This window comes from Paramisgurnus dabryanus, chromosome 12, assembly GCF_030506205.2.
Source record: "Paramisgurnus dabryanus chromosome 12, PD_genome_1.1, whole genome shotgun sequence".
NCBI classification, from domain to species: Eukaryota; Metazoa; Chordata; class Actinopteri; order Cypriniformes; family Cobitidae; genus Paramisgurnus; species Paramisgurnus dabryanus.
In genome coordinates this window covers 36,620,127-36,647,562 of record NC_133348.1, presented here as the reverse complement: position 1 = coordinate 36,647,562, position 27,436 = coordinate 36,620,127, and the positions used below count along the sequence as shown (strand labels likewise).

At 38.4% G+C, this 27,436-nt stretch overlaps 1 protein-coding gene across 1 annotated transcript in view; it reads left to right on the top strand.

The window, feature by feature from the left end:
* The first annotated feature begins 275 nt into the window (after positions 1-275).
* The window catches only part of kcnk10a (potassium channel, subfamily K, member 10a), a 41,936-nt gene continuing 14,775 nt past the window's right edge, over positions 276-27,436 (top strand). The window contains exons 1-3 of the mRNA XM_065263784.2: positions 276-1,122; positions 2,953-3,335; positions 23,186-23,303. Of these exons, the coding sequence (XP_065119856.1) occupies positions 1,068-1,122; positions 2,953-3,335; positions 23,186-23,303 (556 nt within the window). The 5' untranslated portion in view covers positions 276-1,067. The remainder of the gene's footprint in view (positions 1,123-2,952; positions 3,336-23,185; positions 23,304-27,436) is intronic.

Here is a 27,436-nt window from a genome sequence, read left to right as displayed (position 1 = left end):
TGTAACCAGCTTACATAATGCATTTTCAGTGCTCATTGTTTTATGACGAGCTGTGACTGCATAAGATTTTTACAGTTTTTAAAAAAGATCCCATAATATGGTTGATGTTCTAGAGGGCGTAAGTGCTGTATGAGTAATACATGCATAGTCCAGCTTTTAGTCCAGGCATCTCCTTTTTTCAAAATTGGGATCATAATAACATACTGTCATAAAGCGGTAGTTTGGTGTGCTTACGTAGGCTATATATATATATATGATAAAAACAGCTCGTCGAAAAACCTTGAAAACTGAATAGCCTATTCGTTATGCAAACTGATGACTTCATGCACTGGGTAGCTTCTATGATGTACTGCAGACGAATTCGATTATGCTTGCTTGCAGCATTTCTCGCCAGCTGTCTAATATGCGTTTGCCGTTCATTTTCTTGCATGAAACAAATTCTCAAAATCAATCCCAAAAGCAGATGCATTTCTAACTGTCGGTGTCTGTACCAAAGAATCTTGACAGTTCACCGGAGACGAGGCTGCGTAATTGAATAGCTGAACTTAGGATATCATAAAATCGGTTTTCTCAACACTTTGCGCATCAGTGCGGTGAGATTCAAGGAAAGCCGAGCTATAGCTGGAGCCCTGTTGGCGAAGTCTTCATACTGTGGCGGTTAAAAAGCTTCTAGAAGATATAGTGAGACGTGAAGCGCTCCGACAATGCCTTCAACAGCGCGCGGACGTCTGCTGCACTTTCACTGTTTACTCCTCACACAATAGGGTCTAATGCGTGGAAAATGGTGCAACTGGCAAAAGGCGGAGTAATCTGGGACTCTTCGGAAGCATAAGGAAGCAGAGGCAGAATCATGCTACTCCCGAATAATCTTAATTTCTCGACTCGTAAACCGCAAAACCAACACGCATGAATATGATGTTGTCATGTTTGCGCTCATTTACCTCACTGTCTCGTTTAAAAACAAGGCATCAAAGGAAATTTGCTTCGTAATTAAACAGACACATTGATACGTTTTTAGCCTACTGTTAATCAGACGTGTTATTTTATGAATTAAATCGCAGCTCAAAATGAAATTTCCAACGGAAAACCCAACAAAACCAGGGAACTGGAACCCTCCACCAGGTAGGTTCATTTAATAAAATGTTCTGTATGTTAATTGGCATTGAGATGTTGTTGCATCATAGACAGACGTTGTGATATGCATGAAATGTCAGGCAATTGTTGTGTATAATAGTTGAATATTTTCACGTTCTACAGCGATCTAAATGGTAAAACCGAATTAATTCAATTATAAAAGCACTTAGTCGTATGCGACTAATATTCCAAAATATTCCAAACAGTTGTGGAACTGGGGTACCAGTGGGTGGTTTAGTATGTGACAAGCACTTGGTAAAAACAATTTAATGCACCTGTTCATTGTAATGATAGATATACCTTGACAAGAATGCATTACCAGTGGTCATCCCAATTATGATTCATGTCCACGCGTTTCATAGCCAAACCCAGCAACGCCTGATGCAGGAAAGGCATGTGTTTCCCGAAACATAAGCAGTCACGACATGTCAAACCTTTTAAATGTGTGGGTTTTTGTGCAGTTTAGTTTAGCGAGTACGACCAAAGTCGTAGAGACTTTATGTGAGTATAAAGGTTTCCAAAACTTAGCAGCATTACCAACAGATACGAGAGCTTTGCAGTGATACGCGCGATGCATAATTAAATAAGGGAGACACGCGTTACGTATAAGACGCAGGAACAGTTGAACTTAACTCCCAAACGAAAGATCGTGGCGTTTATCTAAGCAGGTTCTTTGTCCAAGTAATAAATAGTTCGGTTTATGTAGCTACCAGTCTATTACTTGTTTTATGTTTTGCTACATTAAGTGGGTGTTTGCAACTGATCACAACACCTCCTATCGCATTCGCATAACCACACGGTTTAGAAATATGTAACATGTATTAATATCAATATATATTATATTAATATAATTAAACTTCGTTATTTAGTGTAACTAAAATGATAAAAATGTGTGAATTAAACTCAGGTAAATAATAGCCTAGTTTATAAACATCTGCTTGTATTGTCAAATGCAGACATCAATAGACATCTCCTTGTGCTATCTGGGTAGTAATTCGTTTTTTTATAAAGATTTAAAAGCAATGTCAAACTAATTGACTTTTTGAAAGTCTTCATCAAATTAAATTCAGATTTCCAGAATATTTGTTTGAATTTTAGTTATTATGGGTTTTTTATCTAGTGTAGGCTCACATTGCTCCACCCTATACTGCTGCTTTCTACTGTAATGGGATTTCAGAGAGCCCACAAATGTGTGTGTGCGCACTGTGCGGGCGTGTGTGTGTGTGTGTGTGTGCGTGCGTGCGTGCGTGCGTGCGTGCGTGTGTGTGTGTGTGTGTGTGTGTGTGTATGCAGCAATAATCGGAGGCTCCATCTGAATCCATTACCTGTGAAAGATATTCTCACTCATCATAATGTGGTTACGTTCATTTCTAATCATCTTTAGTTGAAGTAAAAAAAAAACAACAGAACAAGTGCAAAACTTAAAACAGAGATTACATGATAAAAGATCCGGACTTGATTGAAGTCAATGACCCATAAATGGGCATGTCTCAGTCATTTAACCTCCTAAGACATGGATGTCCACATATGTGGACATCAATTATTTTATGTTTGCACCATAATACTTAATTCTGTGTAACTGGAACCTGTTGTGAACAAACATGGACAGATACACTGCTTCATGTTCTTAGAAAAATATTATTTATTGGTTCTTCCTAACCCCAAAATGGCTGGTAGAAATCTGAAAAAAAAAGACTAAGCAAGTCCCGGGTCTTAGGAGGTTTAACCATTTTCAATATCTTTTGAGTAAATTATGTACAGTATATGACATGATATACGGAAAAGTTACAACTATGTTGTCTTCTCTCTTGTCAATAGTGCCAGTGCAGACCAACCTGGTACCACCAAAGAAAGTTCAGCCAGGGATGTTGCAGTCCAGCCTGGTGCAAGCAAGCGTGGCCACCATGCAGAACCCCATGGGGTGCTCCTTACCTCGCCTGTCTGTCTCACGACCCACAAGTATGGTGGCCAGCATGGAAGCGGTAGCGGATGGCTCAGCTCTGCTCACCGTCATGAAGTGGAAGACGGTTTTAGCTGTGTTTGTGGTGGTGGTTGCGTATCTCGTTGCCGGGGGTCTGGTGTTCAGAGCACTAGAGCAACCCTTCGAGAGCAACCAGAAAGATACCATTACTTTGAAGAAAGCAGCTTTCTTGCAGAAACATCCCTGTGTGACCCCCGATGAGCTGGAAGAGCTCATCAAGGTAAAACAGTTGCTTCTCTGTTGTAGAGCTCTGTCAGTGTGGGATCTAGTGGGATCTCAGATCTAGTGTAATAATAGACCTTTTATTGATCTATCTGAAACATGAGCTTCACTCATGCAGTAGAATGGAGGGGTTGTGGTTTGACAATGCTAAATAGAGCAACAGATGGATGTAAATGTAAAAGAAGTTAGAGCAGACTTTTGATGGAAAGCCACTTGGAGTAGAGTTGAAGTATTTGATAAATAGTAATCTTTTAGCTCTGTGCAAATGTCATTCATTCTGAAACTGTTATTATGTAACAGGACCTTTCAGAAATGCTTTCAGCAGAGGACAAGTGTAGATGTACATATATGTATATGTAAACACCCTTTTCAGAATATTTTTTTATGGTTCAGTTAATTACGGAATCAAAAAAACTCTACAAAAACAGAAAATGTCCTTATAAGAAATGCTTACAAATTCTGCAATCTCTATTTAGCTTAGTTTACAAGGGTTATGCTCTGATCATGATTGAAAGTGAAAGTGATTTTGCAAGTGCAGGAGTTTTTAGGGACCAGTGCTCACAGCTTCTCGTAAAAAGACAATGTGACGCCTTAGTGCAGTCACCTGCTTGATATTGACTCTGCTCTGTCAGTGACCTTCAAAGATGGTGGACAAAAGGTGAAAAATATTAATTATAAATCAATAATACATTAAATTACGTTTAGCATAATTAAAATGTTTACATTTTTTGGCGTTGTGTATTCTTATGCCTATTACAAATTCTGCGCTTACCTAATGCTTATCTATGTACATTTTTTTAGAATTAGCTGCTTTGGATGTGTTTGATTGAGGCTGTAGTTTAGAGCTCACCAGGAGCCAGGTTGGAGACCCCTGCTCTAGGTCTATAATACCCATAAAAAAGTAGTGAAAAATATACCATATAATAATCCCTACAAGACCTTGGCCCATATTACTGTAATCTTTCTAAACAACCTTTTGATGTTTTACAATGGTAGGCAGTGGTATTTCAAAACAGACCCTGACAGACATAATTTACATTCATATAAAACTGAACTGGCAATGTAGGGGTGTGCGGGGCACAAATTAACATGGGGTTAATTGTTACACAGCTACTTTACATATTTATACAGGGCCAAGCAATCTGTGCTTTTGGTCATTTTTATTACTGTCAGAAGATGATATCCTGTGAATTTGTGAAACGTTTTGATGTGTTTTGGTTAAGATATTGAACAAAGAGTGTTTTGGAGACATGGAAGTAAATAGTATAAAAATGATAATTGTTAAAACAATATCAGGGGAAATAACTCATAATTATGATTTTTTTGTCTTAATTGTGCAGCCCTTTCAAAAAAAGAAATCTATTTCATTGATGCTTAATACAATGATGGTTAGATGATGGATCATGGAAGGATGAATATGTGGATATCTATTATAGGTAGATATATAAACATTATCCACCTTTAATATATAGACAGAATTGTATTGAATTTTTTGTCTTTTAACCAAATTTTCTAGCAGGTGTTACAACAAACCCAGTGTTTGTTACAATTAACCCCACCTATGGGGTAACATTTGCACTCCTGTCACTTTCGGTGTAATTGTACGATAACTGTAGGTCCCACAAACAAACTTTAAGTGTATGTAGTAGGGTTGTGCATTGGCACTGTCCTCACAATTCGATTCAATTACGATTCATCAGGTAACGATTCAATTCAATTCGATTCTACGATGCATTGCGATGCATCAGAATTCTACTGTACACAACAAGGCAAGTGCAACTATTCTCAACAAAAACGGAAGCTTAGCAGCTTTAAGACAATGACAATTATATACCTGAGACGAAAATTTACACATAGCGTAAGTCTTGTCTAGTTGCCCATTAACTTCGCATAATCCGAAATGTGCCCATATGTCCACTTTCCATGGAAAAGGGTGCGTTTTTATTTACCCGTCTATCACTGTCATCTCTCTCCGCCTCAGCCATCTTGATTGTTGTTGTTATGCCCCCAGAAGTAATTGAAACAACTTTATTGTCCACTCGAGGCCAGAAAATAAACAGTGACATACATAATCGATTATGGCACTTTGCTGCATCGATGCTGAATCGTGCATGCCCGCATTGCGATGCATTGCCGAATCGATTATTGTTGACACCCCTAGTTTGTAGCAGACATGTGTATGTTGGTTGTATAAAAAAATATTAATCTAACCTAAATATTTTTTGAATGATAGAACCAAAGCCAAAAAGCGTAAGGTTGCGCCCCGCTCTCCCCTACTTCTTTATTTATTTTTTACAACCAATAATGGACTATTGTATCTAAACAATGGGAAGCAATAATATGTTATTATGTTATAGGAGGCAAATCAATTTCCAATCCAGAATCACTACTCTGAGCAGAAAGTACAGTGGACGTGTTCACAGGCTTTCAAAAGCTCTGGTCTTTGGACATATAAGATATAGAGAATGCATTGATTTTACTGTTCACCAGAACACACTCCCTCAGGCTGACTGGGTGGCAAACATCCAAAAACGTGGTTGTGTTTGTAGTGCAAACTGCAAAACAGGAGTAAAACAAACAATTATCTGATTAAATTATAGGCTGCCGAAATAGAGTGCTGGAATTTGCAAAAACAACTGGATTAGAGGAGCCACTGGGGTTATGTAGTTGTCACTTGGTCAGGCATGTTGATTACAAAAACACAGAATACAAAATGCTTAATTTAATCAATGATTAGCCAATACAAGATATAACCAAGTAGAAATTCAAACTTTTTGTCATGATTCTGCCATATTGTCCTTTGTTTAATCTAGTCTTGTGGCAGAATCATGACAGACCCATGTTTTGTGTGGGTTCACGTGGTCTCAGTATTGGTTTACTAGACCACGTGTTCCCTGTGTCTTGTCTCTTTTACCCCGGTCCCTTGTTAGCCTCCTCATTATTGTTTTATTTATATCACCTGTTCCCCTCTTGATTTGTTACCCTATTTAATCCTCTTGTCTTCATTGTCCTGTGCTTGTGCATTGTGTTCCAAATACCTGTGAGTACGTTGTTAGAGTAAGTCTAGTCAAGTAGTGTTTATTGTCAAGATCATTGTGTAGTGTCACCCTGTTTAGTGTTAAGTGTAGTTATAGTCTAGTCTTGTTTAGTGTACACTTCCTCTGTTTTAGTATCTTGTTTACATAGTTTTGCCCCCTCGTGGATTTTGTTTTCTGTTTTGTTCATAATAAAAGTCCTATTTGAGTTATTTCTGTCTGCATTTGGGTTCATCCTACACACCATATAACAGAATGCACAAGCCGTAACTGAACCCAGCAGACTATGGACTCCAACCTTTCTTTCAGAAGAGCCCACCAGGCTCATGTATTATTTGGTTTTCGCCAGAGGGGCAGAGATGTCAAGGACTTTGCCTTCGACTTCCTGAGAGCAGCGAGCTGCTCTGGGTTTCGCAAGCCAGAGCTAAAGCTCATTTTTAACAGTTGCCTGGATGAGCCCCTCACCAAGTATGAGCAGCAGATTGTTAAACCCCTGGGCTTCTCCGACACGTTGGAGTTCTTAATGAACCGGGAGTCCAGGGATCCTATTGGATTTTCCAGTCATGCCCCTCTTCCTTCCATCCCGGAGGGTCGAGTCCTGGCTGTTGCTACGCCTGTGGACCCTGCTCTCACCACCTCTGCTTCCAAGAGCTCTACCCAGCCTGTCGACCTCCAAAGGAAACGCGAGAGGAGGATTTCGTGGGAGTCGACATCCGAAGGATCCTCCACGGAGCCTGTCGCTTCCTCCGCAGTGCCCATCTCTACTGCCTCTCTCTCGTCTCCACGGCCACGGAGGAAGAAGCGGAGAAAGGGAGCATCGGCGTCACTGCTAGCCACAGAACACCCTGTCTCGGCTCTCCAGCCAGCCGCAGCCTCCCCTGTCTTGCCACCCCTGCCGTCTGCGCAGCCTCCGCTGCAGCCCCTGCCGTCTGCGCAGCCTCCGCTGCCGGACGCAGCGCCCCCTGTCACTGACACTGTCCCTGTCTCGTCTCCGCTGCCGGACGCAGCGCCCCCTGTCACTGACACTGTCCCTGTCTCGTCTCCGCTGCCGGACGCAGCGCCCCCTGTCACTGACACTGTCCCTGTCTCGTCTCCGCTGCCGGACGCAGCGCCCCCTGTCACTGACACTGTCCCTGTCTCGTCTCCGCTGCCGGACGCAGCGCCCCCTGTCCCTGACACTGTCTCGTCTCCGCTGCCGGACGCAGCGCCCCCTGTCTCGTCTCCGCTGCCGGACGCAGCGCCCCCTGTCTCGTCTCCGCTGCCGGACGCAGCGCCCCCTGTCTCGTCTCCGCTGCCGGACGCAGCGCCCCCTGTCTCGTCTCCGCTGCCGGACGCAGCGCCCCCTGTCTCGTCTCATTATTGTTTTATTTATATCACCTGTTCCCCTCTTGATTTGTTACCCTATTTAATCCTCTTGTCTTCATTGTCCTGTGCTTGTTCATTGTGTTCCAAATACCTGTGAGTACGTTGTTAGAGTAAGTCTAGTCAAGTAGTGTTTATTGTCAAGTTCATTGTGTAGTGTCACCCTGTTAAGTGTAGTTATAGTCTAGTCTTGTTTAGTGTACACTTCCTCTGTTTTAGTATCTTGTTTATATAGTTTTGCCCCCTCGTGGGTTTTGTTTTCTGTTTTGTTCATAATAAAAGTCATATGAGAGTTATCTCCGTCTGCTAGGGGTGAAACGATACGCCAATTGTACGGTTCGGATTGGTTTACGGTTTTGAAGCCACGGTTCGGTCCGATTCGGTTCGGTTTGCTGTGGATGTAGGGTTCCTGTCATTTTACCAGCAATGCTAAGGAACAGTAGATTAACTTAACTTAATAACAACAACAAAAACAACAACTTGAGGTTTTCTTTATTAACTTTGGCAAAGAAACTTAAAATCAAACTTTAACTTTAGTAATGCAGGACTGTAATTAGCTGTTTATCAGGTGATGAATATCATTCCTTAGCTAAAATGCTGAAAATGTTACTGTTGAAGTCAACTAATGCATGAAATAAATGTACTATGAATCTGTAAATCTGAGTATAATGTGGGTTTATTATCAGTAATGAACTAAACAAGCTAATCATCACACACACGCACACACACACACACACACACACACACCAGAGGTCGCGTTAGACTTTCACTTTTAAAAATTCTGCCATCACTTATTATTCGTCATTTCATGCTTTAATTATAAAAATTGTTTTTGTTTACATGTTCTAATTATGGACACTTACAAAAAAGGCATTCAAGTTAAAATGTGTTTAATTATTTGTGAAGAAGAGAACAGATAAACAGACACCATGCATCACTTTACATGTTTAACATCATGAAACAGATGAATTCATGTTTTTTTTTCTCACAGTGACAGCGGAAGCGATTAAACACGCGAACTTGTGCTGAACAGGCAAAAATTAACAAATCAAATCTCTGTTGCGATTAAAATAGCAACAAACGTGTAAACCCTCTGTTTTTACCTCAGACAGACGACGTCTTGTTACATTTTTACTTTTGTTCTGGAGAATGATCTTGTGCTCTTCTATTTCACTTCGGTTAACCCGATCTGACACACACACGCGAACGCAAGCACACGCACACAGTTACGACAGATTGTGATGATTTGTCTACGACACGAATTCCATTCCTGTACTCCACTGGAAACCCAAAATGTTCCCACACAAGAGACTTAAATGTGTCCTGGGGATCTGCAATCTCAGGCTGAGCAGCCATCCTGTGACCTGCGCTCACTCCCAAGTCACGTGACATGACATGCACTTGGAAAACAGTAACTTTTTTTTTTAATAAATAGATTACTTAGTCAGAGATAAGTGACATTAACCTCAACAATGGGCAGCAGGAGGCGTGAGAGTACCGCGACACGACACGGGAGGTTCGCGATTCGTATCGTGTGTGGTGTATCGCGATCGTTCGGTTCGGTTCGTAATATCGTTACACCCCTACTGTCTGCATTTGGGTTCGTCCTACACAACATATAACACTTTTAACAAACCTGAAAAAAATGGAAACTGCAAACACATGTTGTAATGCGTGGATTTTAGTTGTTTTGTGAATTGCAATGATGAACTGTATTTGTTTCTTTTTAATGTAGCTTTTGGCAATCTGTGAAAAGATCAGATTCATTGTTTAATGGCACCTATTTCATTGTTAAAAAACAATGTTATTTTGTATGTTTGGTATAGTACAATGTGTTTGCGTGGTTTATGGTTCAAAAAACACATTTTTTTCCACTTACCATACATTTTTTTTTTTTTTTTTTTTTTAGTTCAAGAAATCCTTGTCTTTTTGAAAGCTCACCATTCTGAAAAGCGCTGTGTCCCTGATTGGCCAGCTAATCTGTACGTTGTGATTGGCCTGAATACCTTTGATGTCAGGCAGAAATGTGACGATCCTTACCATGTATGAAATATTCGCTCATAATGCAATGCTTACTGGAGTTAACTTACAGGGGGTCCAAAGAGTCTAAAGCAGGCAGAAATATGATAATGACTGTTTTGTCCACGTCAACAGGCCCAGAAAGTAAATTGTTGCCTACAATCTTTGTGTGTGTTTTAGTGCAAGAAAAGAGATTTACGTTGGAGACGATAACTTGTGTCATCATTTACTTTGGGGTTTGTACCTTGTGCATATCGTTAACATTTACTAATACACACTTACGGCCGATTCACAACGGCTGCGTGGGGTATCTGTTGCGTGTCATTTGCGTGGCGGCTGCGTTGCGTTTTCTGTGTCTGTACATACAAGAAGCGTGCCTGACGCGGTGCTGACACGCTGCTGTTGCTATAGGTGACATATATTTTGCCTGGAAACGCTTCCAAGACGCTTGCGTGTGGCGTGAAAAATAGGCGTATAGGTCCTATTCCTAGCATGCACGCGTTTTCGGCGTGGCTCGAGCCGCGCCTGAGACGTGCGTGTCATGCAGGCGGTGTGCACGGTCAAACCTGCTAACATGGGAGCCTAAAAATAAAAACGAACACGCCATGCAGCCGGTGTGAAATTTTAAAATATGTTTTTATCTCAAACAATACAGTCAATGACACAACCGCTCTTTTGCATTGTAAAAATGTTCAAGATGAACATTAACACTGCTGCTCAGTAAGGGTAACCAAAGTCCTTTTAAAGAAGTTGCATCACTGGGCTGCCATATTTGCAACCCTCCAGGTCTTGTTAAAAACAAGACAAGCGAGACTTGTCAATTCTGTTCATTCACAAAGTTCCTCTCCCAGAGGATTCCAAATGACACTTTTTTTTTACTGGTGGCAGAACTAAAGAGGCCATTCTGACTGTTGCAATCTTCCCCATTCATATCAATACCAGTAAAGCACCTTGTTAATATTAAATATTTTTGGTTTAAATGCAGTGAATTCCACCAACCAGAGGCAGAGACAGGGATTGTTTATTGGGGTGAACACACCTGCTGTTAATGATTAGTATAGCTGTATTAAGTTATCTGAGATCATTGCACATTCATGCACTGCATATAAAGGGAATACATATCCTTAGAAGAAACACATTCTGTGAAAATATATTTTTTATATATTTAATATTGACTGAGTAGGATCATGGCAAAGATTGATATTAATTTAAAAGCAATGATTGCAATTAAACTTTGATGCCCCTAAATTACGTTCAATCTCTTTTTTAGAGAAAACCAAAAAAAAAGCAGAATAAAAAAGGTGGTGGTCCTACATCTTCATATGATGACCTTGCAGGATTGTGTCTCTAGGGTTAAATATAAACTAAAACCCACAGCCAATGCAAACTTTCTTTACTGATAAAGGAACGTTTCATTCTCTTTTCATTGTAAGATGGTGTTTCTCCTCTTTGGTGGAGTTGTAGATAATACACAAACAGGTTTGCAGTTTCCAAGAATGTGGTAAATGAAGCATGTACAGTATGTGAATTTTACATTTTAAGTTTAAATCAAAAGAGCATAAAGTGAAAAAGTTTCTTGTATTTATGTTCATTGCACAGGACAGGATAGGAATCCTCTCAGATGACAATCCTTCAGAGAAACTACCTGCAAGTGCTTAAATTACTTTACTAAATTGCTTTATTCTCATAACATATTTCTGACTTCAATATTTACATGAGTCCACATCAACTGAGTCTGCATAAAACTGTGGTGAAGAAGATAGAGAGAAGAAAATTATGTTCAAATAAAAAGTAAATAGTTTGGTTTGTTGCATTTGGTTTTTGGTTACGTAGGCATACTATGAATTTATTGATTGATTGAAAAGGGACTAGGTATCAATATACTAAGTAAAAGTAGGGGAGAGCAGGGGCGAGAGTACAATTTTTCAGAAAAATATAATTTTTAACGATAATATTTTAGACAGAGATATTTTTTGCTGTGGTCTATCAATATCAGGTGGAATTTTAAACAAATATAAAATAATGTATATTTCACTTTGATCATATGTAGCGCATTTTTACTGACGAAGGCGAAATAATATAGATGATATTTTGATGATATTGATGATATTTTTCAGCTGGTATGACTGGTATTTCAAATCGTCTCTTCTGTCCACTTTCGACCGCTTCTCTTCATTATCATCAACATAAAATAAATTCAGAACATCTCAGATAAACATCTGCAGTGATTAGTTGTATAAAAATATGTTTTCACATGACTGTTTTCAGATGCCCATCGACTGATCATCTAGCTTCTGATTTTAACAATTTATTAATGTGTTTGTGTGAGCATGTATGATCTTTAATAACACATCACATATGGCGTCCATGTTCGTGAGTACTCGCGTCTCCTTATGCGTAGACAGTGCGGTGCTCGTAAAAAATGGTGACGCTTGTAAAGCGCAATGTATGGAATCATATTAAAGCACACACTTAAAATATCCTGTAGTGCAGCCTTACTGAAAGTTAAAGTATACATGATAGTAAATTGCTGTGTCTAAACTGCATGGCCTGTAGAGAATTATCCGCCATTACGTAAGTTAATACTACATGCGTCCTCGTTTGTAAACAATTGCTGTTTCTCAATCCGAAGCCAGCAGCAGTCTGCTGAGCTCGTTTATGCATGCTGAACTGCACAAACCATAAGCATATTACATGATAGCAAATATATAAATGAGGATAAATGACTTACTTCAGGAATAAGTTGTGGTTCCTCCTCCAGTGCGTCATCCATTGTTCTTCTGAAACGTGATGAACGCTTCTTTACACTTCCTCAATGTCCAGACATGATTGCAGATCTTCGTTACGTGTGTACGTGTTTAATGTTTATAATTTGTGTATAAACGCAGTAGTCTTTTAATCTAATAAAACTTTATGCTTTGTCAAATGTTTGAACTGGTCAGCGTGTAGTCATTACCATGTGAACAGCGTGTACCCCCTGTGGGCGTGACCGCATTAGAGATAATCAGCTCAGCCAGGAAAAACTGTACTCTTTTTATATAATTCAATGCAGATTATATAAACAGCCAATATTTGTTTTCGATTATAATTAGTTTGTTTAAAAGTAGACATTTGAGGCTTTCGTTGGATATGTGTATCATGTTTGTGTGATAAGTATTTGTGAAGTTTCAATTGAAGTTTCAATTTTGTAATGTGTTTTAAGAGACAGCTGGCGGAGACAGACATGTCTGAATGCGCACGCTTTTCATTTTCTTTATTTGACAAAAACACAAAGATCTGTTGTTATTGTGAATGTACTTATATTAAAGAAGACCCTTCACAGTTTCAAAAAGGGGCTAGAAAGTAATATTCAGTTGGTTGTCATATAGAATTTCAGCGCTAGATGGGAGTAGATCATACACAGTGTAACTTTAACCTGAAAATACCTTTTTTACATTTACCCAAATAGTTTAAAATTGTCATAATTTACTTGAATCTTTTTATCAATATTTGTGTTGTCTGGATTCAAACCCATGACTATGGAATAATATTCCGGACAATATTAAAAAGGAATTGCAAATGGTATTTGCAATTGCGTTTCCTACTTGTGGGTGTAAAAACTGTGACTTAATTCAAACGCAAATGCAAACTCTTTGCATTTCCGTTTACGCGAACGTACAATATGTGCCAAATTTCAAATGTAAAATCAAAGTCCATTTGCAATTGAGTTTCCTATGTCTTTTGAGTTATGACCCTGCCATATTTCAATCTCAATTGCAATTCATAATTTCCTATTTCACTTCCTCTAGCATCGCGTACGGATCTTGCCAAAACTCAAATGAAATTGCAATCCTCTTTGCATTTGCGTTTCCAATGCCTGTACTTAAACTTGTCAATCACAGTGTTGGAGGTGGGGTTATATTATAGGGTGTGTTTGGAAGCGACGTCACTCACAGTCGACCACGCTTCACTGCGCTTAAACGGCCACCAGGGGGAGCACAAGAAAAGCTAAAATGATAACGCAGAAAATTTTTTATACATTAAAATTATATATTACCTCAGTTATATTGCAGCAATTATTAACCAGATAAGCACCATTTCAAAAGTGTGAGCTTTATGAATTAAAGGAACGCATCTTAATTAATTGATTATTGACCTTCAATTGATTTTGTCAGTAATAATATGGCAGAATGTTTTGACATTATCTCATGTCAAACGCTATAAGTGTATTATTAGACGTGTATCATAAGTGTATTATTTAAAACACTTGTGTTTTATTAGAAAAGGTATTATTTTATAAATCAGTTAATGAAGTATGCTAAATGATATTACGATCAGAAAAATAATATGTGAACATTTAGCTGACTTATTGACTAAATGTATTATACAATTAATGCAGTCTATTATGTATCAAAATATCATATAACCTAATTTTCTTCAAAAGGTTAACAAAGATTTTGTAACCTTGGTATTTTTAGAAAAACAATATAAAAATGTTAATCTGTCTGACAAAACAAAGAGTGGTCGGTGGCTCAACGGAGTCAGCAATGAGTGACAGCGAGTCGGAAGACGAGCGGTCCCAAAGTTTCCCTTACGAAAATTAACCATGGTTTTATTGTGGTAAAAGTGTAGTAACCATGGTTTTTGGTGTATTGATTACTATCAGCAAAACCATGGTTTTACTACACTAGCATAGTTTAACTATAATTTTTGAAAACCATGGCTGTCAAAACCATGTTTTTTTTTTTTACTGTAACCATGGTTAATTTTCGTATGGGTCAGGTGCAGCATGAGATGTTTCTCGTCATTAATCGTCGTGGGGAAACAGGATAAAAGCTGCAAATGCGTTATTTCTGGAGAGGGTGAGAGAAATATATGTGGACTGATGCTCCAGAACCCTGAAGAAAGAATATTTATTTATTGAAAGAGAACGCAAGAAGCGGGTTATTTTTGTTCTCAGTTAAAACGCATTAGAAGCCAGTCATCCCCGTCCTTCCATAACCAATCACTATTAAAATAAAATGTTATTAGCATGAATTAATGTACCCACATTTACTTGATACTTCACTAGCTCATATCACATCTGATTAACACAGAATGAGCTCTTTTTTTATTAAAATGCTTTAAAATGGCATCTTTCTTTACTAGCAAGTTAATGCAAGTTTATGCAAGCTAATAAACAGTGCTTAAGCTTATTTGGTTAATTGCTGAAATATAACAAAGGTATTATATAATTTAATGTATAAACATTTTTCTGCGTTATCATTTTAGCTTTTATTGTGCTCCCCCTTGTGGCCGTTTAAGCGCAGTGAAGCGTGGTCGACTGTGAGTGAGTTGCTTCCAAACACGCCCTATAATATAACCCCACCCCCAAGACTGTGATTGACAAGTTTAAGTACAGGCATTGGAAACGCAAATGCAAAGAGGATTGCGATTTCATTTGAGTTTTGGCAAGATCCGTACGCGATGCTAGAGGAAGTGAAATAGCAAATTATGAATTGCAATTGAGATTGAAATATGGCAGGGTCATAACGCGAAATTCAATTGCAAATGGACTTTGATTTTACATTTGAAATTTGGCATATATTGTGCGTTCGCGTAAACGGAAATGCAAACAGTTTGCATTTGCGTTTGAATTAAGTCACGGTTTTTACACCCACAAGTAGGAAACGCAATTGCAAATACCATTTGCAATTCCTTTTTAATATTGTCCGCAAAAACGTTCCATACATGACACATTTGCACTGCTAAAGCAATGCACTATTACTGAGCTATACAGAAGCACTATCCAACTACCCAACGTTTGTATTATTAATTCCAATGGTTTTGTTGGTGCTGGTAAAGAACAAACATCTCATGATGTTCTTCAGAGTTAAATCCAAGACTCCCAGAAGTCAAAAGAAACAGAAGCTTCTCTAAAAGAAGAGCAGCAATAATAGACTGAAGGTAAAAAACACTCAAGACTAAAAGCATTTGTTGGAGTGTCAGAGAGACTTTTTTACACAAACAAAGGCTCTCTGTGATAACTTGTAATGAGGAGAATGTGCTTCTAAGAAGAATGGGCAGAGCAAAACATGAAATTCACCATCACAAGGCTGTCATAATCTCACCCATAATTTAATCAATAACCTGACACCCTAATTTAATCTAAAACCAGCAGCATTTGAAAGCAACATAACAAAACGACCTAGCCTGACTGTCTCCAGTAGAGAAGAACATTGTTTGTTCAGGTAGGAGTGACGGTTACAGAGATGTAAAAGCTGCAAAGCATTGATGATGCAGGATGGTGGTGCATGAATAAGCTGTTGCTTTTGCACCATGCAAGCTGTGAGCTGTGCATATGTATTGCAGTCTGGCAGTTATGTAACTGGAGGTAATGACTTTGAATAAATGCCAAGACAGTTGCTAGAGCTGTATACTAGACAGAGAATGTACACTACTGCCTGTGGTAACGTGCAAAACAGTTTGGACATTATCCATCTGTGTTTGCTAGTATAGGAAAATAAATCTTCTACATTTTCTTTTATTTATTTCTATTCGCCACATCTCTGAAAATCACTATTTTGTTTACAAAAGCCTTCAGCTGTGGTTCAGAGGCAGACACTACTTTAAAGTTACACTACTTAGTATTTTAAGTACATTTTCCAAGCATCTGTGCTTTGTCAGAGTTTTTGTCTTGGGAAAAAATGTACTTTACTAAAAACTTTTCACTACATTCTAAAGCATAGAATCATACTGTGTATTCCTTTTATATTGTGTATTAAAATTGATTAAATACCTAATTACATAAAAATTGTGTACTTTTGCTTTTCTTGAGTGCACGATGGCCAAGATAGAGTGATAGAACAAGGATAAAGCAAAAAAGCGGCTCTGTACCTCGACAGCAGAAGTAATACAGTGGTTCTGGCAATGTACTACAAACTGAATAAGCTTTGGATAGTATGACTGCCAAATTAGAAACACACCCCTATCCTAGTGCGGTGGTAATGTGCTGCCCTCAGTTTTTTCTGTAACAGGGGCCATTAAGGGGCCACATGTTACATTCAGGGGCCAAGTACAGGGTACATTCAAGCACACAAAATAATTTGTTCAGTATGGTGCGAATACATTTTGGCAGTCATTCCTTTATCAAACGCTCTAATAAAAAATGAGCCAGTAAAGTTCTTAATTATTTTTTTCATTTATTTATACTGTGCATAAAGGACACAATGCATCACTCGGTCACTCACTCAGTCAGTCATTCACTCAGTCAGTCAGTCATTCACTCACAGAATTACAGCACAGCAATTAATCAATCAAATATAATACAATAACAGTGTGGTATATTTTACCTCCCAGCTTAAACATCTCATACAGTACACTTAAATAAGGTAAAGTGCAGCAGAGCACAGCAAATTCAGAACAAACAAAGAGGTATTTAAACATGTACGTATTAGAGATGCACGGATGGAATATTATTTCATCCGCAACCGCATCACAAAACTCATCATCCGTCCGCCATCCATCCGCACCAACGTTTTTGACCAATTTTCAAACCGCACCCGCCCGCCATCCGTTGATTGGGCGATGCAAGGCGCTGCTGATGACAGCCGCGAGACTAAAGCTCTCAGAATATCAGCAGTGAACTCCATCTCCGATCGGCGCACAGGGACAAAAATAAATAAATAGCCTAAATTAAACGCACAAATTACGTAGCCTGCACTGATGTCATCCTCATTTACCACTTTGGAAAACTTATTCCAGGCAACCCTTTTCTGACCTTCTATTTCCTTTGTTTTAATTATAAAGGGTGCTTAGAATAAAGCCTCAAAATGCGTCCTTATTTCTACGCGCTGTTAAGTCTAGAACGAATGGATCCTTAACAGCCGAGGCTATCCCAAGATTTATTGCACGCATACAATGGCTGCATATAAAGGCTGGATATTCTAAAGTAAACAATTAAAACCTTTATTGAATAAAAGTGTGTATTTATTAGAAAACTTTTTCTTGTCACTGTTTTAGTATTAAAGTTATGTTTTGTGTTAATATCATTCTGTTTATGTTGCGTATATTTCTAAGGTTGATTAATTTGATATACTGTTGAATAGTTTAATCTACATCAACGTGTCATATTTTCTAAAATAAATTAATATCTTTCTGATTGCATACTTAACTGACTAATTAAAATAAATAAGTTAACTAAGAAACTTTGCTAGCGCTATCTTAGCAAAAACATGTAAGCCACTAAACTTTTTAGCCATGTTAACAAATTTATTGGTTTACTTCGACAGTGCTTTCAAGTGCTCCTTCCGCAATTAAGTTAACAAACCTAAAATAAGTGAGACCAGGAGCTAAATATCCTTTCATATTTTCATGACAGCCAACACGAGGATTTGTGACTCACCAAGAAATGACTTCAAGTTGGATATATGGATTCTTTCTCCCGCCTACTGGCATAACGTATGAGAATGTTCTGGTATCGCTCAAGCCAAAGCCGATAGCACATTTCACAGTCAGTTTCAAGCATAAGCGCCAAGACCTCTGCTTTTTCTCCCAAGTTGCATCAACACATTACTGCCGTGAGTGCCGCCAATTGTTTTGGGGTGGAATTGCAGCTGTAGTCATTGTGACTTATTTCTCCGGTTGCTCTTCTTGTTGATGATTGATGGAACGGGGGCCAATCAGAGGACAATCAGATTTCAGCAGGGGCCAGGGCCCCTGTGGCCCCGCCTCTAGAACCGCCCCTGGCGGCCCTCCCTTAGCACCTAATGATCCAGTGAACCCAGTTGGATCCCAGCAGCTGACTGCTTAGGTGGAGCGGAAATAAGCTCACAGAATGAGCTCGGCAGGTCACAACACTCGTGTTACGAATCCAACCTGATCTCACGAATTTCCGTGGCATAGTCACGGAATTTTGTGCTCATTTTTCCGTGGCATTCTCACGGATCTCCGCATTTTTCCGTGGCCCTGCTAGGACTGTCTTTTTCCGTGGCATTCTCACGGATTGGTTACTCAAATGTTTTGTTCTATTTTCTTACCATTTTCACTTCGGTTTAGGGTTAGATTTACATGAAATGACCAACCCATCCTCATGCCCGTGGCGTCAATATTTGACGCACTTGACCATGCGTCAATATGTTACGCCGAGGGTATACCTTTCGCGTCATTTTTTGACGAACTGGGGACTTCAATACTATTACGTCCGTTGCATTCTCTTTCCTATTTTCTTACCATTTTCGCGTCGGTTTAGGGTTAGATTTACATAATGACATCCCTACCCAAACCTAACTCTAACCCCAACGCCAGGTGACAACTGTTTAAACTGTTTAATTTCGCGTACACTGTTTAATATGCGTAATCTAACCCTAAACCGACGCGAAAATTGTAAGAAAATAGGAAAGAGAATGCAACGGACGTAATAGTATTGAAGTCCCCAGTTCGTCAAAAAATGACGCGAAAGGTATACCCTCGGCGTAACATATTGACGCATGGTCAAGTGCTTCAAATATTGACGCCATGGGCATGAGGATGTGTAGGAAATGACATCCCTACCCAAATCCAACTCTAACCCCAATGCCAGGCGTCAATTGTTTAAAGTTTAGAAAATATAAAATAATAAATCAGAAAAAATAGTATAAACCAATAGTTAAAGTGATATACTAACGCAAACACCAAATCTTACCCTAAACCGAAGCGAAAATGGTTTGAAAATAGGAAAAAGCAGTTGAGTAACCAATTCGTGAGAATGCCACGGAAAAAGACAGTACGTAGCAGGGCCACGGAAAAATGCGGAGATCCGTGAGAATGCCACGGAAAAATGAGCACAAAATTCCGTGACTATCCCACGGAATTTTGTGAGATCATGTTGCACGAATCCAACCCCATAGCCTCTGCGGTACAGAGAAAGACTGCCCACAGCACATCTCTGAAGCATAAAGAGATGCTCTTACAGCAATGTAAGAGTGGAGAGCTCAGCAGCACCAAGCGAGGAGATACAACTCTTTATACGCTAAAACAGGTAGTACTGGCCCGCCGCACGTGTGTCGGGTGACAGGTATATACTGTGTGCAGGATGTCAACAGCTGTACAGAGATGTTGCAAACTCCTTCACTGTACCACACAGTGTGCAACGCAGACGTGTGTGTATAATCTAGAGGAGTGATCTGCTAGCAGCCATAGAAAACCAAGTTTGGGTCTGCAGCAGTTCGCTGCTTTGGGCAGGATTGGATGCAGAACACGAGCGAGAAGGAGAAACATTACCTTAATAATGAAACACTTGCACACAGGGAGTCAGATACCTGTGTTTGTAGTGAGATATTCCACTGCGTATGACAAGCTCATAAGGTTAAACGTAGCCAGACTTAATGGGGATGGCGATGGCTAATCACATATAGCCTACTGCTACTGCCTGTGCGTGTATAGTGCAATGCAGTATAGTATAGAGCAAATCCGGGGTCACTGATCGGTGGCACGTGAGATGCATTGTGCACTGCTTGGGGTGTAACAGGCACATTGAGAGTAGGGCTGAGCACTATTGTCATGTTAAAGGTGCTCTAAGCGACATGACTTGTTCAGAAAGCACTTAAGGGAGGGTAGGGGAGGAGTTAGCTACGCTCCGTTTTGTTTGACAACACTTCGAACATCAACAGGAAGGGAGGTCAAACAGATTCGCTTAGATGAAAATAATAATTATGGTGGAAACAGTTAAAAATCGGGAAAACTTGTATTCCTTGTCTCGTTTATTCCTAATGTGTGAAATGATTTTGACTAAAACTTACTCATCAGTGTTATGCATCCTGTCTAGACTCTGCCCTTGTGTACCTGCCCTTCAGCTGCCCACAAACTCATTTCTCACACCTGAGTTGCTTCCTGTTGTTTTCAGTATGAGATTTCCATCTGTTACTAAAACCCCTGTAGGGCTGAGTGACCTGTCTGTGACTTGTCTTCTCACTTTCTCTCCATTAATGATACATCAAAGGCACATTAATGCTCATTTCATTTATACTGCTCCTGTATAGGATGCCTAAAGTTGTTGGTCAAAGTTGTTTGATTTACACAGGAGTATGTTTATTTACAAATTTTGTTGTAATTAGAGGTGTACATTTGTGAGAAAAAAAAGAAACAAATGAAAATGATCATTGTTATTTTTACATGTTGTGGCTTTTGTCAGTGCATCCTCAATTTATCAATAAAATAGATTTTTATTTTTATTAGATTGCCACTGCAATATATTTTTCAGGCAAGATATATTAGTTTACTCTTTCATGTCAATTTCCAATAGACAATTCAGTTAATGGACACAGGATGAAGTAAATATGTACTTATGTATATACCAGAGACCCATTTTAGAAAGCATGTTAAAACTGAAATGAAGGAAACCGTTTCACAATGCCGGTCAAGCCCACTTCTTAAAGAGAGATAACTTACAATCAGTTGTAACAATCAGCCCTATTGGTTGAGTCACAAAATAAATAAAAGGGGTCCGATTTTACTGTGTGAGATTAAACGAGTTAAAATGATGAGACAAACAAGTGTAATCAGCTTAAATAAATGTATTTACAAAGACAAGGTACTTAAAAGAACACACTAAAACTCAAGACTTTTTAAAGAAAGGAATATCAAAACCAAACCTAAAACAATCTAAAAGTCCAAGTGTGCTAAAAGTCCAAGTGTTCAAAGTGTCCTCCAGTGTATATACAATTGAAGTGTAGCCCACAAAACATGCCTGGAATGGTAAGTCCACATATAAAGAAACTCCACAATCCAACAGAGGTTTAGCTTTTTATATTTTAGCACACTTGGATTTTGAAATGTAATTCCAAATATTGGCTCAGTTTGGATTTTATGAGAGCTACAGATTCCAAAAAAGTTGGGCATGTAGCAATAAGAGGCCGAAGTTGTTAAATGTACATATAAGAAGCAGCTGGATGTTGTCCCATTCTTGTCTAATACAGGCTTCTAGTTGCTCAACTGTCCATAAAGTGTAGTAAAAGAATGCTTGCAAGTACGCCTGCAGCACACAATTAGTAACCTACTAGCTTACTATAAGAGTACACTAACAGAACACTTGCAAGTCTTTATTTAAAGCACTCTCAGTAAACTACTAAAGTACTAGTTTTTTATATAAGTTTCCTTTATAGTATATCTGTTATTTTTTGGTAAATCTATTGTATTGGATTCCACATAAACATAAAATAACAACTACAGTCAAATTTTTACCCCCATGTCAAAAAACTGAAAACAGAATGTTTCAAATTTTTCAAATATATGACAACAACAATGTTCTCCCTGGTGAAAAAATAGTATAGCATACTAAATATATTTAATTTTGATATACTTCAGTATACTTGCGGTCACACTAATGTCCAGTATACTTAAAGTGTGCTATTGATTAATTTACTTAAAGAGTGCTATTTTGGAACAAATAATTTTGTACTTTGTAAATTTTGATGAAGGACAATTTAAAAGGTCCAGAAATGAGGTTCGGAGAGCTATTAAAGCTGATACAGAAAGAAAATGGAGCAGGATTATACTGATATATATATAATTATACTCGTGATTCGCAGCGGATGTGGCAGGGACTGCAGGTGATTGCAGGCAAACTCGGCAGGATTACCAATACCGATCGGCAGGATTAAGATTTGAGTGTTACATGATCACATAATCTTTACATGATTTGTGTTTTTGTATGTAATATAGCATATATAATTGCATGATCTTGTTTTGGGGGAGGGTGCCAATAGGGGTTTCTCCTTGGGCGTCAAAATCCTTCTTTCTAGGGCTAAACACATTCTGAGTTACAGTAATCAATATCGTAGCTCTACTTGGCATTGTAATGCTATTGCACAGGGTTCAACTAGGTCAATAAATGTCTTCTAAAGAAAATATATTACCAATATATCTAAAAAATTGTAATTGCTGCATCTCCCATAGTAAAATTTTAAGCGTATGCATTTTCTTACTTCAATATATTTGCTTTGTTTCCAGTCTGGCCTTACACGAAACTGTCAGACTTTCTGTAGAATTCAACAAATGAGGTGTTGGCTTGTTGACCAAAGTGTTTCCGATTAGTGCAGTTGATGTAAACATTAGATGTTTAGCCGTGGGTATGACGTCTAAGGGTGATGCTAACAGCTGAAAAGCTACAGCAGGTGCTTCCTCATAAGCTCAACGTGGTAAGCGCAGGACAATTCACATGCTCTAAACAAGTAACCAGTCACAACAGACTGGGCGAACTTGTTTAATCAAAGCAGTTCAGAAAGAAGTCTGAAAGTAACAAAGCATTTGAGACAGGCTGAAAATAGAGGTGTAAAGGTTAAATTTATTGCAAAAATGTAAATAATGTTTTTTGAACAGCAATCCATGGGTTAATAATCCAAATAATTCAAGTTCTTGAAAAAGGGTAAAAAAGACATTAATTAACCATTGCTTATTGTTTAATATGCCAAACTGTTTGTGTGTCATCTTTTCTTAGCACTCTGTGGATGCAGTTAATGCTGGAGTGAGTCCTATTGGAGACACATCATACAACTCTAGTCACTGGGATCTGGGAAGTTCTTTCTTTTTTGCTGGAACTGTGATCACAACAATAGGTAACTTAAATACCTAAAATCTCTAAATATTACATACATTATACAAAGTTACCATTTAAAGAGGGGTTTAAAGATATTTTGTGCATTCTTAAGATATTAACACAGTTTAAGAGTTGTAATCCTCATGCTAAACAAGCAAAGGGTCAAAAAGCAGTTGAGTGTGTTTTTCTGGCCCAAACTCATGTTTTCTTTTCCTACAAGTTTCTGAAAGTTTTTTTCAAACATGCCTTATGTATCGGTGACTCCATATTCCTTTCATGGGCACTTCCCCCAAAAAGCACGTCTACATGTTAATCAGAGTGAGAGCGAGAATGACGAGGACGCTCATTAGCATTGCTGTTTCTTCGAGTAGTACCTATTGCAGAGAAGAGCAATTAGAAGACATTTTATAAGGAACAGGTGCGCTTTGAATGGTGTTGACTTCAGAATTCATCACCAAAGAACTGTCAGATATGTTCATGGTTTAAAAAGCAATAAGAAGCCAATTCGTTGGTCTGGGTCAGATGGCTTTCACAGTTATATCGAACTGCTCCAGTGTTAATTTAGCAATCGGGCTGAGACCACCTCGTTCAGGCAGTCTTGGCTGTTATTTTGGTGGCCGATACGAGCGCGATTGCAGTGTTCACATATGCCTAAACGAACCAAACCAAGGGAGACACCAGTTTCCGAAACAAAGAATCAGGTCTGAAAACACTCTACGTATGTTTTTGGACGCAAGAAGAAAGCCTTGTTCAGCTTTCCAAGTAAGTCAGCTTATGGAAACAATAGATATAATTTGTTGGTCCAGGGAAGAGGATAAACACATTTCTTTAATGCTGGATTTCGTTAAAAAGTCCCAACCAAGGTCATGTCAAGTAAGTAAAAATGCATCAAATGTCTGTTATTTTGGAAAATGGCACGTAAGTGCATATTAAATAATGACACAAACATGTAGTAAATGATAAGTTATCCAGAGATAGGGGGATAATGTTTTGTGTTTTGACTCGCTTCTCCCGCTAGATGCCTCTTGGATTTCATGCTTTTCCAGAAACATTCACTAGAGCTGATCTGTATTTTATAAATCTGAAAACTAAAGACTTTTTAGAGATTTAAAGGGATAGTTCACCCAAAAATAAAAATTCTGTCATAATTTACTCACTGTCATGTTGTTACAAACCTGCATACATTTCTTTGTTCTGATGAACACAGAGAAAGATATTTTGAGAAATGAACAAAGAAATTTATGCGGGTTTGTAACCACATGAAAGTGAGTAAATGATGACAGAATTTTCATTTTTGGGTGAACTATCCCTTTAAAGCAGTAATTCTCAAAGTGTGGTCCGCGGACCACTAGTGGTCCGCCAAACCCCCCTAGTGGTCCGCCAAAAGATGACCTAAATTAGGCAAGTGTTTATACCAGGGCTATTCAATTGGCGGCCCGCGGGTCAGACCCGGCCCCCAAGGTAATTTGATCCGTCCCTTTATGTAGTCTGTAAAAAAGACATCTCTTGAATAAATTTAGTAAGTTAGACAACGGGCCCTACAGTTACGAGTTGATGCGCGGGCGTCTGTTTCATACAGCATGAGCTGCAGAGCGCGAGTCACGTGACTGGTGCGAGCAGCTGTATCACGTGTTTATATTCGCGCTTTGGTTTGGTCCACAAGTTCAACGCGATCGCCTCCCCCGCTTGCGCACGCGTCTCAAGACGCGATAGCTGACTGTGGTGAGTTAAGAGACCGGACTCTATGGCTGTTTTAACTTTATTTGTTGTATTTCCAGCTTTAAAACACTGCCTTTTCCGACAATTGTTGTCTGATAAGTCTGCTCAATTATGACTTGCTTATCAACAATGACATTTACGTTACATGTCTTAATAAATGAAACTGCCGTTTTTCCAAAATTCAAAGCATCGTTCTCACACAATAATGCAATTTAAACGAGTAACAGTTCATTTGCACCACTGTATGCATATCGTGCTGACAAACATACACCTGATTTCACTGCTCTTGCGAAATCTAAAAACATATTCTGTCTTATTAGAAGCTAGCCTAATGTTTGCCAATTATTAAGATGGCTGTTGTTGTTGAAATAGGGCTACTGTAATAATTAGCTTTGACAAAAAACTGCATAAAACAATGTTATGTTCCATGTTTTTGATCTTTTTTGATATGTGTGCACTGAAGTGAGTAAATGAGTTAAATTCTCAATGAGTGTGATATGGATCTTATTTACCTATTTAAATGTAGAATAAAGCTTAATGTCAAGCATAAACTGAAAGCAGCTAAAATCCACAGATCTATTAGTTTTGTAATGTACTAGTTTTTGTTTCATGTGTAAAATCCCTGTAATTTCAGTGATTTTGGACATTATGGGGAATTTTTTTTCAGCATTATATTGTTACCATAGATACAACCATAAACTTCACATACCCACCACCTCAGTTTTAAATTAATGGCTCTTTGGAATGACATATTAAGCTGCAACTCATTTTACATTTACTTTTTCAAATGAAATAAAATTCATATAATAATTTCTGAACATAGCATTGCATTTGTGTTTAAAAAATTTGTTTTTGACTTAAAACAGTTGCATATTAAACTTAAATTTAGCTTATCCTTTTTATTTTGTTGTTTTTTTGGGGGCGTGTTAGAGTCAGATTCTGTTAGGTGGTCCTCATATTGGAAGATGAAGTGGTCCTTGGGCTGAAAAAGTTTGAGAAACACTGCTTTAAAGGATGCAATACTACTCTAGGTACTCAAGATTTACATTAGATGAGCAGAAACACTAGTGTTATGTAAGTTTAATTAAGTCTCTTCTCCAAACCAGATTATATTTTTAACCTGAGCAAAATACAAAGCATCCTCTTGTCTTGTATCATAGATTTATGGTAACACTTGTCATCAATATGCCAGAACACCAACCACTTATTACCACAAATCAAATTCAATCAATTTAGCAAGACCTAATTCATGTATGAAACTGGTCCTGCTTCGGGCTGTCAAACAAAATGGAACTAGTAATGCTTTCTGAACGATTCATTTATTTATGTTGTAAACATTCTTTCTAGTCTTGGTGAAATTAGTGGAAATCTTTTATGTAATCACATAAAACACATCAAATGCATGTGCATTTTCTAAAAAGACAAAGTCAGGAGTGAAAAAGGAGGCAATATTTTTACCACTTACCCTGCTTTTCAATTGAGTCCATAAGCTGCTCACTTTGTTACTTGTCAGCTTTTGATTGATTACCTGGAGCTGTTGTGCAATACATGTTGTAGCTAGATGCTGACAGAACTCTTAATGTCATTTCTTATTGGCTCACCCATCCAACAGGCAATGGACAAGGGCATAAATAAGATTGTTTTTTACACTTCAGTTGAACATGCTCTCACTATACACATTTTGACCCAGTGGCGTGCACAGGGAAGGGGCCGCAGGGGCTCAAGCCCCTGCCCCTTTTGTCTTAAAATGTAATGTGCCCCTCTCCACTAATAGTAAATAATAATGTTTTTTTTTTTATAAATATTATTATGAATAAAAATACGTGTCTATATACAACTGCCACTAACATTAATAATACAAAAAATAATATAAAGTTTTATCCTTTGGCGGAGGTGGGGCGGTAGGCGGAGTTTCCTTTGCAGCACGCACTACGTAGCGGTAGCCGCGAGTCTTCAAAAATAGGGACTTTAAGCAACAGCCTCTGGTGGAACGGCAACGGCATTCTGACGTTGGTTTGCGCATGCGCGAATTTAACTGCTACTTTGCGACGTTCTACTGTAACGGTCTACTACGGGAGAACAGCTGATTTGCCGTAGTCGCTACAACGTGAGAGAATATGTAAATAAATGTTATGTTTTATGGCATATGACATTGTAATTGCATCAGTTTATGATTGTACCAAAAGTCTTTTATATAATATGTGTTCAAATGTTTGAAATTTAAGCAAATTTTAAAGATTTTTAAGTATTCAACATTTTCAGTATTGCTTAAATCTAGGTTTTAAGATTTATTTACATCATACAATAGTAAAAACTCTTCTTCTGACAGAAGATTGTCATTTAATGCCAAAAGCAATCCTTCTCTTGTTTTTTTAAATGACATATTTTTGTATCTTAATAAATGAATTAATACCGCGTTGCGCTGTCCTGTTT